We start from the raw sequence: 13,119 nt of genomic DNA, 5'->3' as shown, positions 1-13,119 counted from the left end.
ACCGCTTACCCCAGATTTTGGGGTTTGTTAAAACCACTGACACCCCCTTTTGTGCCTTTTTAACCCAATTATACTTTTTTGGGGTTTTTAACCCAATCATCCCTTTTCGGGATTTTTAACCCAATTATCCCTTTTTTGGGTTTTTAACCCAAGTATCCTTTTTCGGGGTTTTTTACCCAATCACCCCTTTTCGGGGTTTTTTACCCAATTATCCCTTTTTGGGTTTTTAACCCAATTATCCCTTTTCGGGATTTTTAACCCAATCATCCCTTTTTTGGGTTTTTTTTACCCAATCATCCCTTTTTGGGGTTTTTAACCGAATTATCCCATTTTCGGGGTTTTTTACCCATTCATCCCTTTTTTTGGTTTTTTACCCATTCATCCCTTTTTTTGGTTTTTAACCCAATCATCCCTTTTCAGGGTTTTTTACCCAATCGTCCCTTTTTGGAGTTTTTAACCCAATTATCCTTTTTGGGGTTTTTAACCCAATTATCCCTTTTTGGGGTTTTTAACCCAATTATTCCTTTTCGGGTTTTTTTACCCAATTATCCTTTTTTGGGTTTTTTACCCAATTATCCCTTTTTTTGTTTTTTAACCGAATCATCCCTTTTTTGGGTTTTTAACCCCTTCATCCCGGGTTCGGGCGGGAGGGGCGGGGCGGGGGCGGGGCCGTGGATGCGTTGCCATGGGAACGGGATGCAGCCGAGGAGGTTTTGGGGGGGGGCGTCAGAGACCCCTTTCCATGGGGATCCTGGGGGGGGGGCGGCGCCCCGTTTCCATGGCGACGGGCGGGCCAGGGACGCGTTGCCATGGGAGCGGGATGCAGCCGTGGATGGAGGGCTCCCCGCTCCTTTCCCTGTGGGGTTTTTTTTTGGGGGGGGGGCGTGTCGGGGGCGCTGTTGGGAGCCCGAGGGGCTCCGGGGGGGTCCGCGGCGCCCCCCGCCCGCCCCGCAGCCCCTCAAGGCCGGGCGGCCGCGGCTCCCGTGGGATTTCCCGGCTCCTCTCTCGCCTCGTCCCCGGAATTTGATCGCTCGGAGCCCCCCCAGCGCGGGGGGGGGGACAACGACCGGGCGGCCCCGGCGGCTCCGCGCCCCCCCCGGGTGATCATTAACCCGCGGGGGGGCGGGGGTCGGTACCAGGGGTTCGGTACCGGGGGTCGGTACCGGGGGTCGGTACCGGGGGGTCCCTCCCCGCGCCCCCCCCGCGCGGGCGCGATGCGGCGGAGCCAGCGAAGGTGCGGATCGGGGGTGCGGGGGGGCAGCGCGGGGGGACAGCGGGGACACGGGCCCTGCCGGTGGCCTTGACCCCGGGCCGGCTCGGGGGGCGGGGAGGGGGCGGGGAGGGGGCAGCGCCCCCGGGGGCGGGGAGGGGGGGTCAGTGCCCCCGCGGGGGGGCAGCAGGGGGGGTCAGGGCCCCAGGGCCGGGCACAGACCGGCAGCGCTGCTCGGATGGGGCGGCAGAGCCAGCGCAGGTGAGCGGGGGGCGTGGGGGGCTCCCTGCGGTGAGGGGGGGCCAATTGGGGGCCCCGACTTTTGGGGCTCCCCAGGCCCACCCAGGGGGTTCAACAGCCGCCCTGAGAGAGGGTTTTGGGGGTGCTGAGGGGCTCCGGGCTGGGGGGAAGGTTTTTGAGGTCACCTCATGGTGCCCCCAGTTCCCCTGGGGACACCCACGGTGTCTCTGGTTTCACTGGGGGTCACCCCACAGTCCGCCTGTTTTTCTGGGTGCTCTGCTCCTCCCCGTGGTGGTTCCAGTTGTGCTGGGGGTCCTGCCGTGGTCCCCCCGGATTTCCTGGGGGTCACCCCGTGGTCGCCCCAGCTTTGCTGGGATCGTGGCACTGCTGGAGCAGGGGGCGCTCACCTGAGCCCCATTCCCTCTCCGATGCTGACCCCCTGTCCCCGTGCCCCCCAGGATGTGGCTGCTGGGGCTCCCCTGGGCGCTGGCCCTGCTGGTCACCGCGGCTTCCTCCGGCCCCTCCGCGGCACCCCCGGACCCCGCGTCCATCTTCGCTGACCTGTCCCCGGCGGAGCTGCGGGCCGTGCGGACCTTCCTGATGGAGCGCCCGGAGCTGGGGCTGTCGCCGAGCCGGGGGGGGCCCCTGGCCAAGAACACGCTGTTCCTGGTGGAGCTGCTGCCCCCCAAGAAGCGCTCGGCGCTGCGCTTCCTGGAGCACGGCGGGGCGCGCCCGCGGCGCGAGGCTCGAGCCGTCGTCTTCTTCGGGGCGCAAGCGGAGCCCAACGTCACCGAGCTGGCCGTGGGGCCCCTGCCGCGCCCCAGCTCCTACCGGCCCCTGGCCTTCAAGGGCGGCCGGGCCGTGCCCTTCTGGGCACGGCCGATGACCCGGCTGGAGTACGAGCTGCTGCACGAGGCGCTGGTGGCCGCCATGGCCCCGCTGGAGCCGCTGCTGCGCGAGGCCACCGGCTTCGGCTTCCAGAACTGCTCCGAGCGCTGCCTCACCTTCTCCGACATCGCCCCGCGCGGGCTGGGCCCCGGCGAGCGCCGCACCTGGCTGATCATCCAGCGCTTCGTGGAGGGCTTCTTCCTGCACCCCACGGGGCTGGAGGTGCTGCTGGACCACCGGGACCCCGACCCGCGGCGCTGGGCCGTGCGGCAGCTCTGGTACAACGGGCGCTACTTCGGCAGCGTGCGGGAGCTGGCCGAGAGCCACGCGCGGGGCGCGCTGCCCCTGGCCCGCCTGCCCGAGCCCCCCGCCCGCCAGCTCTTCTCCAGCTACGAGCCCCGCGGGCGCTTCTCCAGCGGGACGCCCACCGAGGTGCACGGCGCCAAGGTGTGCGAGCCGCAGGGCCGGCGCTACCGGCTGCGCGGCAACCGGCTGGAGTACGGCGGCTGGAGCCTGGCCTTCCGGCTGCGCTCCTCGGCCGGCCTGCAGCTCTTCGACGTGCGCTTCGGCGGCGAGCGCGTGGCCTACGAGCTGAGCGTGCAGGAGGCCATCGCCTTCTACGGCGGCCACTCGCCGGCCGCCATGCAGACCAAGTACATGGACGCCGGCTGGGCCATGGGCGCCTCCAGCTACGAGCTGGCGCGCGGCGTGGACTGCCCCGAGACCGCCGCCTTCCTGGACGCCCACCACCTCCTGGACGCCGACGGCCCCGTGCGCTTCCCCCACGCCCTCTGCGTCTTCGAGCTGCCCACGGGCGTGCCCCTGCGCCGCCACTTCGACAGCGACTTCCAGGGCGGCTTCCACTTCTACGCGGGGCTGGAGGGACGGGCGCTGGTGCTCAGGACCACCTCCACCGTCTACAACTACGACTACATCTGGGACTTCCTGCTCTACCCCAACGGCGTCCTGGAGACCAAAGTCCATGCCACCGGCTACATCCACGCCACCTTCTACACGCCGGAGGGCCGGCGCTACGGCAGCCGCGTGCACAGCCACCTCCTGGGCAACATCCACACCCACCTGGTGCACTACAAGGTGGACCTGGATGTCGCAGGTGAAGGGCCCTGTCAGCTCCTGACACCCCCGGCCGTGGGGAGGGTGCTGGGCAGAGGCTGGAGCCACGGGGCTCTCCAGGGGCTGAGGTGCCTTGATTCTGGAAGGGTGGTACCACCTGGGTGTCACCCGCAGCCTCAGATGATGATCCCCTCCGTGGTGGCATCTCTGCAGGGTCCCAGCCCCCCATGGGTGATGGCATCTGCCTGGGGTGCCAGCCCCTCATGGTGGCCTTTCTGTAGGGTCCCCATGGGTGATATTTCCCAGGTCACATCCCTGGTAGCATCTCCTGGTGTCTCAGTCCCCTGTGGTGGTGATGGTGGCATCTCCACGGTGTCCCCAGGCCACCATGGTGGCATCTCCAAGGTGTCCCAGCCCACCATGGTGGCTTCTCCACGGTGTCCCCAGCCCACCATGGTGGCTTCTCCACGGTGTCCCCAGCCCACCATGGTGGCTTCTCCACGGTGTCCCCAGCCCACCATGGTGGCTTCTCCACGGTGTCCCCAGCCCACCATGGTGGCGTCTCCAAGGTGTCCCAGCCCACCATGGTGGCATCTCCTCAAAGGCCCTCCTCTCCATGCTGGTGTACCAAACTGGACCCCTCCCACCATGATGGCTTGATTGCAGGGTCACAGTCTTCCACGGGGGTGGCCTCTAAGCACTCCATGTTGGCATCTCCATGAGGTCCCAGTCCACGTCCATGATGACACCCCTGCGGTGTCCCACCCCTCCACGGTGGCACCTCGGCAGCGTCCCACCCTCCCGCTGGGGTGGGGCTGTGCCACCGTGTCCCCTCCACCGACCGCCCGGTCCCCGCAGGCTCCGGGAACAGCTTCGAGACGATGGACATCCGCTTCGAGAACATCTCCAGCCCCTGGAGCGCGGGGGCGCGCGTGGTGCAGCCGTGGCTGCAGCGGGAGCCGCGGCGCCGGGAGCGCGAGGCCGCGCTGCCGCTGGACCGGCCGGCGCCGCGGTACCTGCTCTTCTCCAACCCGCGCCGGCGGAACCGCTGGGGCCACCGCCGCACCTTCCGCCTGCAGCTCAGCTCCCACGCCGGGCCCGTGCTGCCCCGCGGCTGGCGCGAGGAGCGCGGCGTCACCTGGGCCAGGTGGGCACCAGGGGGTTCCGTGGCGTGGGGACGGGGCTGTGCGGGGACTCCAGGGCCACCTGGTGTGTCACCTGCGGGGGCACGGTGTCCCTGCCCTGGTCACACCTTCCTGGGGTGGCACCTCTCCCTGCTGGCATCTCCCCATCCTGCCCTGGAGCTGGAGTGGGTCCTTGGGACCGGGGAACCTCCGGAGCTGGGAGCTACCCTGGAGATGGGGAAACCCCGGGAGCTGGAGAAGCCCATGGGAGTTTGGGACACCCCAAAGCTGAGGGGGCTGTGGGAGCTGGAGCAGCCCGTGGGAGTTTGGGACACCCCAAAGCTGAAGGGGCTGTGGGAGCTGGAGCAGCCCGTGGGAGTTTGGGACACCCCAAAGCTGAGGGGGCTGCTGGAGCTGGAGCAGCCCGTGGGAGTTTGGGACACCCCAAAGCTGAGGGGGCTGTGGGAGCTGGAGCAGCCCGTGGGAGTTTGGGACACCCCGAGGCTGAGGGAGCTGTCAGAGCTGCAACCCCTGGAAGCTGAAGAGTCTCCGGGAGCTGTGAAACACCTCGGGAGATGGGGAAGCCCTGGAAATGGGGACCCTCTCAAGATCTGGGGATCCTTCTGGGCTGGGAAATCCCTTGGGATCTGGGGAGTCCCTCAGGGGACCTGGGGAATTCCCCTGGACTTGGGGAACCCCATAGGAGCTGAGGAGCACACAAAACTGGGGACCCCCACGCCCCTCACCAGCTCTGTGTCCCCTGGGGTGGCACAGGGAGGGGACCAGGGCAGGGGTGGGACAGGAACCCCCCTGTCCTCAAGCTGACCGCACCCCTCACCTGTGGCAGGTACCACCTGGCTGTGACACGGCGCCACGAGAACGAGCCGAGCAGCAGCAGCATCTACACCCAGAACAACCCCTGGGACCCCCCGGTCACCTTCGAGAGCTTCATCCGTGACAACGAGACCATCGAGGACCAGGTGACACGGGGGGACCCTGGCCATGCGGGGCCGGTGGCTGCTGAGGGGCTGGGGGGTTCCATCCCCAGACTGGGGGCCCATCTCTGGGGGCTCCCCGGCTCCCAGGGGTTCCCCAGCTCCCGAGGGTCACCCCAGCTCCCATGGGGCGGCCCAGGCGCCGCTGACACCGTGCTGTGTCCCTCCAGGACCTGGTGGCCTGGGTGACCGTGGGCTTCCTGCACGTGCCCCACGCCGAGGACATCCCCAACACGGCCACGCCCGGCAACGCCGTCGGCTTCTTCCTGCGCCCCTTCAACTTCTTCAACGAGGACCCGTCGGTGGCGTCGCGGGCCCCGGTCATTGTGCGGCCCCTGGACCCCCCAGCCTGCTCCCGCCTGCAGATCCAGCGCTGGACCCCCGCCAGCCCCGGGCCCTGCGTCCACCCCGAGCCCTTCACCTACAACGGCACCTACCGCCAGGTGTGACGGGGGACGCGGGGACGTGGGGACACGGGGACACCCGCGGGGCTGGGCCGCGCGCTGCGGGACGGACGCAGTGGAGCCGGCGCCACCGCCCTGACCCCGGCACCACGGGGACACCGGTGCCACCGGGGCGTGGGACGCGTCACGCCGTGCCACACACTGCCACGGGCCAGGCCCAGCGCAGGGCTGTCACCTCCTCTGACCCTGGCACTGGCACCGCGTGGGACCCCAGTGACACTGCGGTGCGGGATGTGTCACACTGTGCCACCTGCCGGGCTCAGTAGAGGCAATGCCAGCCCTCCCACCAGCATGTGGGTCACTGGTGCCACCAGGACACTGGCTATGGGACACTACACCGTGTCACACAGCGTCACACACTGCCACGTGCCACTAAAGGCAATGTCACCTCCGCTGTTGGCACTGGCACCACGAGGACTCTGGTGCCACCAGGACACCACGGCATGGCTCACGTCACATTGCGACACACGGTGCCACCCGTCAGGCTCAGTAAAGGTGATGCCACCCCTTCTGCCACCATGCGGGACCCCAGTGTCACAGGGACACCACGGTGTGGGACGTGTCACACGATGCCAGGTGCTGGGCTCAGTAAAGGTGATGTCACCTCCTCTGTCCCCGTGTCTCTGCCGAGGATGCTCCAGCCGGTCCCCGGTGTCACGATCACGGTGACATCCGAGGCCATTGTCCCTCCCCGCCAGCTCCCAGGTGGTGACACGCAGAGCCGGGGGTCTCTGTCTGGTTTATTGGGGGCACCTACGCGGGGGTGACATGCAGGGGCGACACGGGACAAACACAGCACACGCTACGGGCGGCCGGGCGGCGGCAGCCCCTCGAGCCCTGCGTCCCCTCCCTGTGCGTGGGGTGACACTGCCGTGTGTCACCCGGCTGTGCGCGGGGGGCTCGGGGGCCGCGCGGCCCGGCCGGACGGGGAGGGGCACACCGGGGGTCCCGACCCTCCCTCAGCCGGGCCGTCCCTGGGGACACGGGGGGCACACACGGACCCACCGCGCCCCTCACGCCACTGGGGGGTCCTGGCGGGGGGGACACGGCGGGGACACGGCGGGGGGACACACACACACACACACACACACACACACACACACACACACACACACACACTGAGACGGGGGGGCAACACGCGTGTCCCAGCGCAGCGGGACCCCCCCGACACACACGTGACGTCCCGGGGACAGGACCCGGGGACACACCTGTGCACACCTGTGCACACACACATCTGTGCACCCCCCCGCCGCCCCGGGGCTCGCGGAGGAGGAGGAGGAGGAGGAGGAAGAGGAAGAGCAGCACAGTCTGACAGCCCGGGGCGGGGGGCCCCAGGGTGAGGGGGGATCGGGGGGTCCCGGCGGCCCCGAGCTCCCCCGCCGGCACCGAGGGCAGCGGCCGTGGGGCAGCGGCCGGAGCCCGGGGGGCCGGGCCTGGGGAGGGCTCTGGGGACCCCGGGGCTGGGGGCTCTGTGTCCCCACCTTCCGGGCTCGGGGCTCCCAGCGCTCTGGATGTGCCCCGGCCTGGGCTTTGGGGGTCCCGCATGCTGGGGACGGGGGTCCTGCGGCCCCGGGGGTCCCGCGTGCCGGGCTCCAGGGGTCCCAGGGGTCCCAGGGTGCGGGGCTCCGAGGACTCTGGGGGTCCCACCTTCCGGGGCCGGGGGTCCCGGGGCTCCAGGACTTCCAGGGCTCCGGGGGTCCCACGGTCCGGAGCCAGGGATCCCGTGACTCCGGGGGTCCCGGGTGGGGGCGTCCAGGGCTCCCACGCTCCGGGGTCAGGGGTCCCACGTCCTGGGCTTTGGGGGTCGCGCGTCTCGGGGTCTGAGGACTCCGGGGGTCCCGCGTCCGGGGCTCCGGGGGTCCCTCTTTCCGGGGTCGGGGGGCCCGTGGCTCCGGGGGTCCCGCCGCGCCCCGGCGCTCCCATTAGCTGCCGGGGTCGGAGCAGTGTCTCTGGAGCGGGGGGGTCCCCGGGGGGGTCCCCGCGGGGGGGGGGCAGCGCCCCGGGCAGGGAGCGGCGCCGCGGGGGGGGCGGCTCCAGCAGCAGCACCACGTCCGGGGGGTCCGGGGCACGCGGGGGGCGCGGGACCTGCGGAACGGGGGGGGGGGTCAGTGTCGGGGGGCACCGCCACCCACCGGGGGCTCAGGGTGCGCCCCCCCCCCTCCACCGGCACCCCCCGGGGGCGACCCCCGCGCTCAGAGGGGCAGGGGGACATGGGGGCGGGCACGGGAGGGCGGCACCCCCAGTCCGGGGGGCTCGGGGGCGACCCCAGCCCACGATGGACAGCGAGACAAAGTGACACCCCCCCAAACCAGGCACACCCCCAGTCCGGGGGGCTCGGGGGCGACCCCAGCCCACGATGGACAGCAAGATGAGGCAGTGCTCCCCAAACCAGGCACACCCCCAGTCCGGGGGAGCCCGGGGCGACCCCAGCCCACGATGCACAGCGAGACAAAGTGACACCCCCCCAAACCAGGCACACCCCCAGTCCGGGGGCCCCGGGGTGACCCCAGCCCACGATGCACAGCAAGATGAAGCGGTGCTCCCCAAACCAGGCACACCCCCAGTTCGGGGGTGCCCGGGGTGACCCCAGCCCCCAGAGCCCGACAGTGGAACACCGCCAGCCCAGGTGCGCCGGGTGTCTCACCTGAGCGAGCGGCCGGATGGGGGTGACGGGCAGGGCGGGGGGCAGCGGCCCCGGGGGCGGCTGGTGCGGGGAGGTCACGGCGCTGTAGGCGGGGGGCACCAGCACCTGGCGCTGCAGCAGGTGCACGATGGAGGAGATGTCCGTGCTCAGCCGCGACTCCAGCCTGCAACAGCCGCGGGATGAGACGGGGCGCCCCCGGCCCCGACCCCCGCCGGCCCCCCAGGACCCCCGGCACCCGCCCCTGCCCCACCTCAGTGGGGACGGGAGCATTCAGGCTGGGGTGAGGGCCCCCCGTTCCCCTCCCCGGTCAGGGCTCTACGCACCCCCAAAGCCCCCGGCACCCCCAGCCCATCCCTCCGCCCGCCCCCAGGACCCCCAGCGCCCGCCCCTGCCCCACCCCTCTCTCAGGGGGCTCGGGGGGCTCAGCTCGGCCTGGGGGTCTCCCCTCCCCCCTTTTCCTGCTCAGGGTTCTCCAGACCCCTTTGGCAATGGGGGGGCTCCCCCGGGGTGCCACTGGCCGAAGCCCCCCTCGAGCCCCCCGGATTCACCTGTTGAGCTGTTTCTGGAGCAGATCCAAGCGCGATTCCAGGTCGGAGCGCTGGCGGCGGGTCAGGGTCGGGGGGGGATTTGGGGGGGGCCCGTGGGAACAGCGGGGGAGCTCCTGGTACTGGCGGCCCCGGGTGTCACCCCAAAAACTGAAGATGTTGGAGACCCCCGAGAAGGCGCCTGGAAAAGGAGGGGGGGAATGGGTTTGGGGGGTGGTGAAATGAGGGGGGAGGCTTGGGGGATGCAGGGGACTGGGGGAGGGGTGGGGAGGGGGAGCTGGGGCTTTTGGGGGGCTCCTCAGCAGGGAGGGGAGGATTGGGACCCCCCTGCCCAAGCAGAGACCCCTATCCCCACCTGAGGGGGGCAGGGGCAGTTGAGGGGGAGGGCTGAGAATGGGGGGGGGGGGGGGGGGTTCAAGGTCTTGGGGGGAGCTCTAGAACCCCGAGTGAGGAGAGCACGAGGGGGGGACCCCCACCCCACCTTTCCCCTGGAGGGCTCCAGGGGTGCAGGGGCAGTGTGAGGGGGGGGTCAGGGGGCGGGGAGCAGGTGTGCTGCAGTTTTGGGGGGTCTGCAGGACCCCGAGGGGGGAGGGAAGGAATGGGGGACTCCCCAGCCCCGGGTGAGGGGGGCACAGGGGAGCAGGGGCAGGCGCCGGGGGTTGGGGCAGGGCTGGGGACAGCAGTGACAGGGTTTGGGGTGTCCTCTGAGCCCCGAGCGAGGAGGGGAGGAAGGGGCCGCCCCCTCCCTGAGCCCCCCACCCACCTGAGAGCGGGTTGCACGTATCGCTGCCCTCCCGCTCCTCGGGCTCGGGGGGCGCCGGGGGGCGCGCTGCGGAACGGGGACAGCGCGGTGGCGCCCGGGGGGGGCGCGGGGGGCTCCTCCTCGTCACTGGAGCCGCAGCTGGAGGGGCTGGGGGGGTCCCACTCGGCCGGGCCTCGGGGGGCTCCGGGCGCTTGGCCCCCCCCGCCGTCCCCCCGCAGCGCCCGGGACTCGCCGGGACTGGCGGCGTCTGCAGGGCACAGAGCGGGGTCAGCGCTGGGGGTCCCTGCGGTCACACCCTGGGGTCACCCCCGGGGGTCCCGGCGCCCCCGGCCCCCACCTTTCTCGGGGCGCCGGCGGAAGGACAGCTTGCGGCGCCGGAGCCGGGAGAAGCCTCCGTCCAGCTCGTCGCTGCCCGGGGAGCCGGGGATCATGTTGGTCTGCGGGGACACGGGGGGCACGGTCGGGGGGCTGCCGGACCCCTCCCGCTCCTTCAGGACCCCCCAGAGCTCTCATTCCCTCACAGTTTGCTCAGGACCCCCTCCCTTGCTCAGGACCCCCCACCCAAAATTGCACAGAATCCCCCAGCCTGCTCAGGACCCCCCACCCAGCCTGCTCAGGACCCCCCAATTTGCTCAGGACCCCCCAGCCTGCTCAGGACCCCCCTCAGCTCGCTCTGAGCCCCCTTATTTGTTCAGGACCACCCATTTTCCAGGACCCCCCGGCTTGCTCGGGACCCCCCGCTCCGGCAGCCCACCCCCCGGGCCCCCCCTCACGTCGCGCAGGTTGAAGGTGATCTCCAGGGTGCCCCAGAAGCGGTCGGAGAACTCGGGGTACATGTCGAGCACCTCGAGCAGGTCCTCGCGCAGGATCTTGTGCAGGTCGCAGTAGGTGAGCGCCCGCACGTCCGCCCGCGACTTCCCGGGCCGGGCGTGCAGGTGCAGCGGCTCCCCGAAGGTGTCGTTCTTACCTGGGGGGGCACGGGGCGTAACGTTTGCCCTGGGGTTCTGAGCTTGGTGTACATATGTCAGAATTCACAGGTGGATTGTGGTTGTGATATTTTGTGAAAATCCCTTTGCTGGGATTTTCTTCTCCCGAGAAGCTGAAGGGCCTCAGCTCCAAGTGTGAACAATTTGTGATCTGCTGCTGTGGGATGCAGCAGGTGCTTCCACCATTGGTCAGTGTGGGATGTTTCTGCTTGGTGGCCAATCCAGGGGGCAGCAGCTCTGGGACTCTCTGGGAGTCACAGAACTTTGTTATTCATTCCTTTCTATTCCTGTCTCGCCTTCTGATGAATCTTTCTCTCTGTTCTTTTTAGTATAGCTTTAGTGTGGTCTTTTTTAATGTAATAAATATCACAATATAATAAACCAGCCTTCTGAAATGGAGTCAAGATCTCTCCTTCCCTCCACCAAGTCCTGACTGCCCAGAAGACCCGCGGTGATAGTGGATAAAATAGCATTGTAAGTACAGCAGTTATGAACGCACTAAAATATGGCTCTGTTATGGAAACTTAGGTCTGTTATAAGAGTATTAAGGGTTTACACCTGCATATGAAAATTACTAGAGGAAACAAGCCCCGGCTGGTTACCAAAGCTAAAGGATGGGGTGTGCACAGGAGCCCTCCGGGGCTGGAAACCGGCTGTCTTACACCACACGTAGTTCTGCCACATTTACAGGTGAGGAAGAGGAAGGCAGCACAGGAACTGGGGGATCTTAACTGAGTCAGGAGCAAGCTATCAGCACGCCTGGCCACAGACAGCCAGAGAGACAGCGCGTTTTATGGTAATTCACTTAGCCCATTGTTGTAGTGCAGTGTTTAAACCGTTTCGGTTTAAATGGTTTCTCCTAGCCTCTCTCCCCTTATAACTGAGCGCTGGCTCAGCCCCGGGTTTCCCGCCGCCCTTCTGATTGGCCCCCTGTCCCCCAAGTTCAGGTTCTCAGTCACACTCCTCCACCCCTTACCATTGGTTTTTGCTTAGTCATTCTGTTAACCCCTCCTCAAGCCCCTGTCCGTCACCTCATGACTCCGCCCCTTGTTCCAGAATGTTCTCTCAGGCACACCGGGTGATTGGGCCAAGGGAAAACTCCCCACCCCATCCTGTCGCCCATTTGCTAGCCGGGCTGTCCATTATGTGGGCACCACCCCTTCTGCCTTTCCTCACTGGCTCATTCAGGGTAGCCGCCCTTCGCTCCACCCCTATATAAGCTGCTGTCTCCCGTGAGCCTGGTCTTTAGCTCGGTTGGCCTCACAGGAGGAATAAATTCTCTGGACTGCACCTTGGCTTAAGACCTTCTTTTGACCACCTTGCCTTTCCTTCTGCCATCGCCTGACTCCTGCCGGGCGCTGCCTGGAGCTCAGGGCTGCCTCGCCCAGGCAGTGCCCCCGCTGCCGCTTGGGCTGCGTGTGGCTCCCACCTGGCACGAGCCTCCCCCCAGACTGGGAGCAGAGCCTCCTGCGGACGCAGCGCGGCAGCCTACAGTCTGTTTCTGGGAATCCACTAACACGTAAAGGACTGACAGTTAAAAACTGTTAAACTCGTCTATCTTCCCGGACGCGGGTTTGTGTATTGCCAACGCGCTCCTTAAGGACTCGTCTAGCAGGAGACAAGAAGCCTGTGAATTATTCCCAAGACGTCGAGAACTGGACTGTCTTCCATCTGATAGTATTCTCCCTGGACCGGAGAAGCTTTGGAAACTCACTTGGCTATGAAAAGGACAAAGGACATCCTCACCTTGTGAGGAAAAGAGCATAAAAACTGGACTCGGACACGGCCATGGGGTGCCACCGCCTCTCTGACGCGACAGGGGCTCAGAGCTGCGTAGGTGTGTCACCCAGAGCCAAAGCCCGGGCTCGACTCTGTCCGTTCCGCTTCGTGGCTGGCTTAAATTGTGAATTCGAACGTGAAATAAATTTCATGCTTTGCTATTTTATAGTAACTTGACTCTTGCAAATTATTGATCCGGCTTAATTGGCAATTATGTTTATAACAAGCTGGTCTGACAAACTCTCAACACCCAAACGTTACACCCCAAGACAGCTCAGCTTCCTTTGGGAGGCATCAATGAGCGGGAGGCTTCTGCTGCAGCATCAGGAACAAAAAAGGTTTAATAAAAGGCAAAATAACAAACAGGAACAAAAAAGGTTTAATAAAAGGCAAAATAACGAACAGGA

At 66.9% G+C, this 13,119-nt stretch overlaps 2 protein-coding genes across 3 annotated transcripts; one reads left to right on the top strand and one right to left on the bottom strand.

Annotated features, from left to right (window-relative positions):
* Window positions 1–1,110: 1,110 nt before the first annotated feature.
* Window positions 1,111–6,000, top strand: AOC1 (amine oxidase copper containing 1). 2 transcript variants are annotated; one of them, XM_038129672.1, is made up of 5 exons: window positions 1,111–1,234; window positions 1,909–3,452; window positions 4,271–4,559; window positions 5,384–5,516; window positions 5,702–6,000. In XM_038129672.1, exons 1-5 carry the CDS (start codon window positions 1,215–1,217, stop codon window positions 5,978–5,980), a joined length of 2,265 nt encoding a protein of 754 aa, XP_037985600.1. In that variant the 5' UTR covers window positions 1,111–1,214; the 3' UTR covers window positions 5,981–6,000. The 2 variants fall into 2 exon arrangements, with proteins under 2 accessions (XP_037985600.1, XP_037985599.1); XM_038129671.1 differs by lacking the exon at window positions 1,111–1,234 and adding an exon at window positions 1,374–1,471.
* Window positions 6,001–7,778: 1,778 nt separating this feature from the next.
* KCNH2 (potassium voltage-gated channel subfamily H member 2) lies at window positions 7,779–11,081 on the bottom strand. The gene is made up of 6 exons (XM_038129673.1): window positions 10,721–11,081; window positions 10,285–10,384; window positions 9,948–10,194; window positions 9,188–9,365; window positions 8,640–8,802; window positions 7,779–8,080 (listed from the first exon to the last, which is right to left on the bottom strand). The coding sequence occupies exons 1-4, from the start codon at window positions 10,781–10,783 to the stop codon at window positions 9,323–9,325; spliced, it is 453 nt and encodes a 150-aa protein (XP_037985601.1). The 5' UTR covers window positions 10,784–11,081; the 3' UTR covers window positions 7,779–8,080; window positions 8,640–8,802; window positions 9,188–9,322.
* Between the last annotated feature and the right edge of the window lie 2,038 nt (window positions 11,082–13,119).

This window comes from Motacilla alba, chromosome 2, assembly GCF_015832195.1.
Source record: "Motacilla alba alba isolate MOTALB_02 chromosome 2, Motacilla_alba_V1.0_pri, whole genome shotgun sequence".
In the NCBI taxonomy this organism is placed as follows: Eukaryota; Metazoa; Chordata; class Aves; order Passeriformes; family Motacillidae; genus Motacilla; species Motacilla alba.
This window is presented reverse-complemented; position numbering and strand designations above follow the sequence as displayed.

What these genes read in the sequence shown, in the direction of transcription:
- AOC1 (XM_038129671.1), top strand. Translation starts at nt 1,449, where the DNA reads ATGGGGCGGCAGAGCCAGCGCAG. An exon ending in CGCGGCGTCACCTGGGCCAG is followed by an intron (nt 4,560 to 5,383) that starts GTGGGCACCAGG and finishes CACCTGTGGCAG; the next exon opens with GTACCACCTGGCTGTGACAC. An exon ending in ACGAGACCATCGAGGACCAG is followed by an intron (nt 5,517 to 5,701) that starts GTGACACGGGGG and finishes GTGTCCCTCCAG; the next exon opens with GACCTGGTGGCCTGGGTGAC.
- KCNH2 (XM_038129673.1), bottom strand. Translation starts at nt 10,783, where the DNA reads ATGTACCCCGAGTTCTCCGACCGCTTCTGGGGCACCCTGGAGATCACC. An exon ending in CCGCCGGCGCCCCGAGAAAG is followed by an intron (nt 10,195 to 10,284) that starts GTGGGGGCCGGG and finishes TGTGCCCTGCAG; the next exon opens with ACGCCGCCAGTCCCGGCGAG. An exon ending in TACGTGCAACCCGCTCTCAG is followed by an intron (nt 9,366 to 9,947) that starts GTGGGTGGGGGG and finishes CTCCTTTTCCAG; the next exon opens with GCGCCTTCTCGGGGGTCTCC.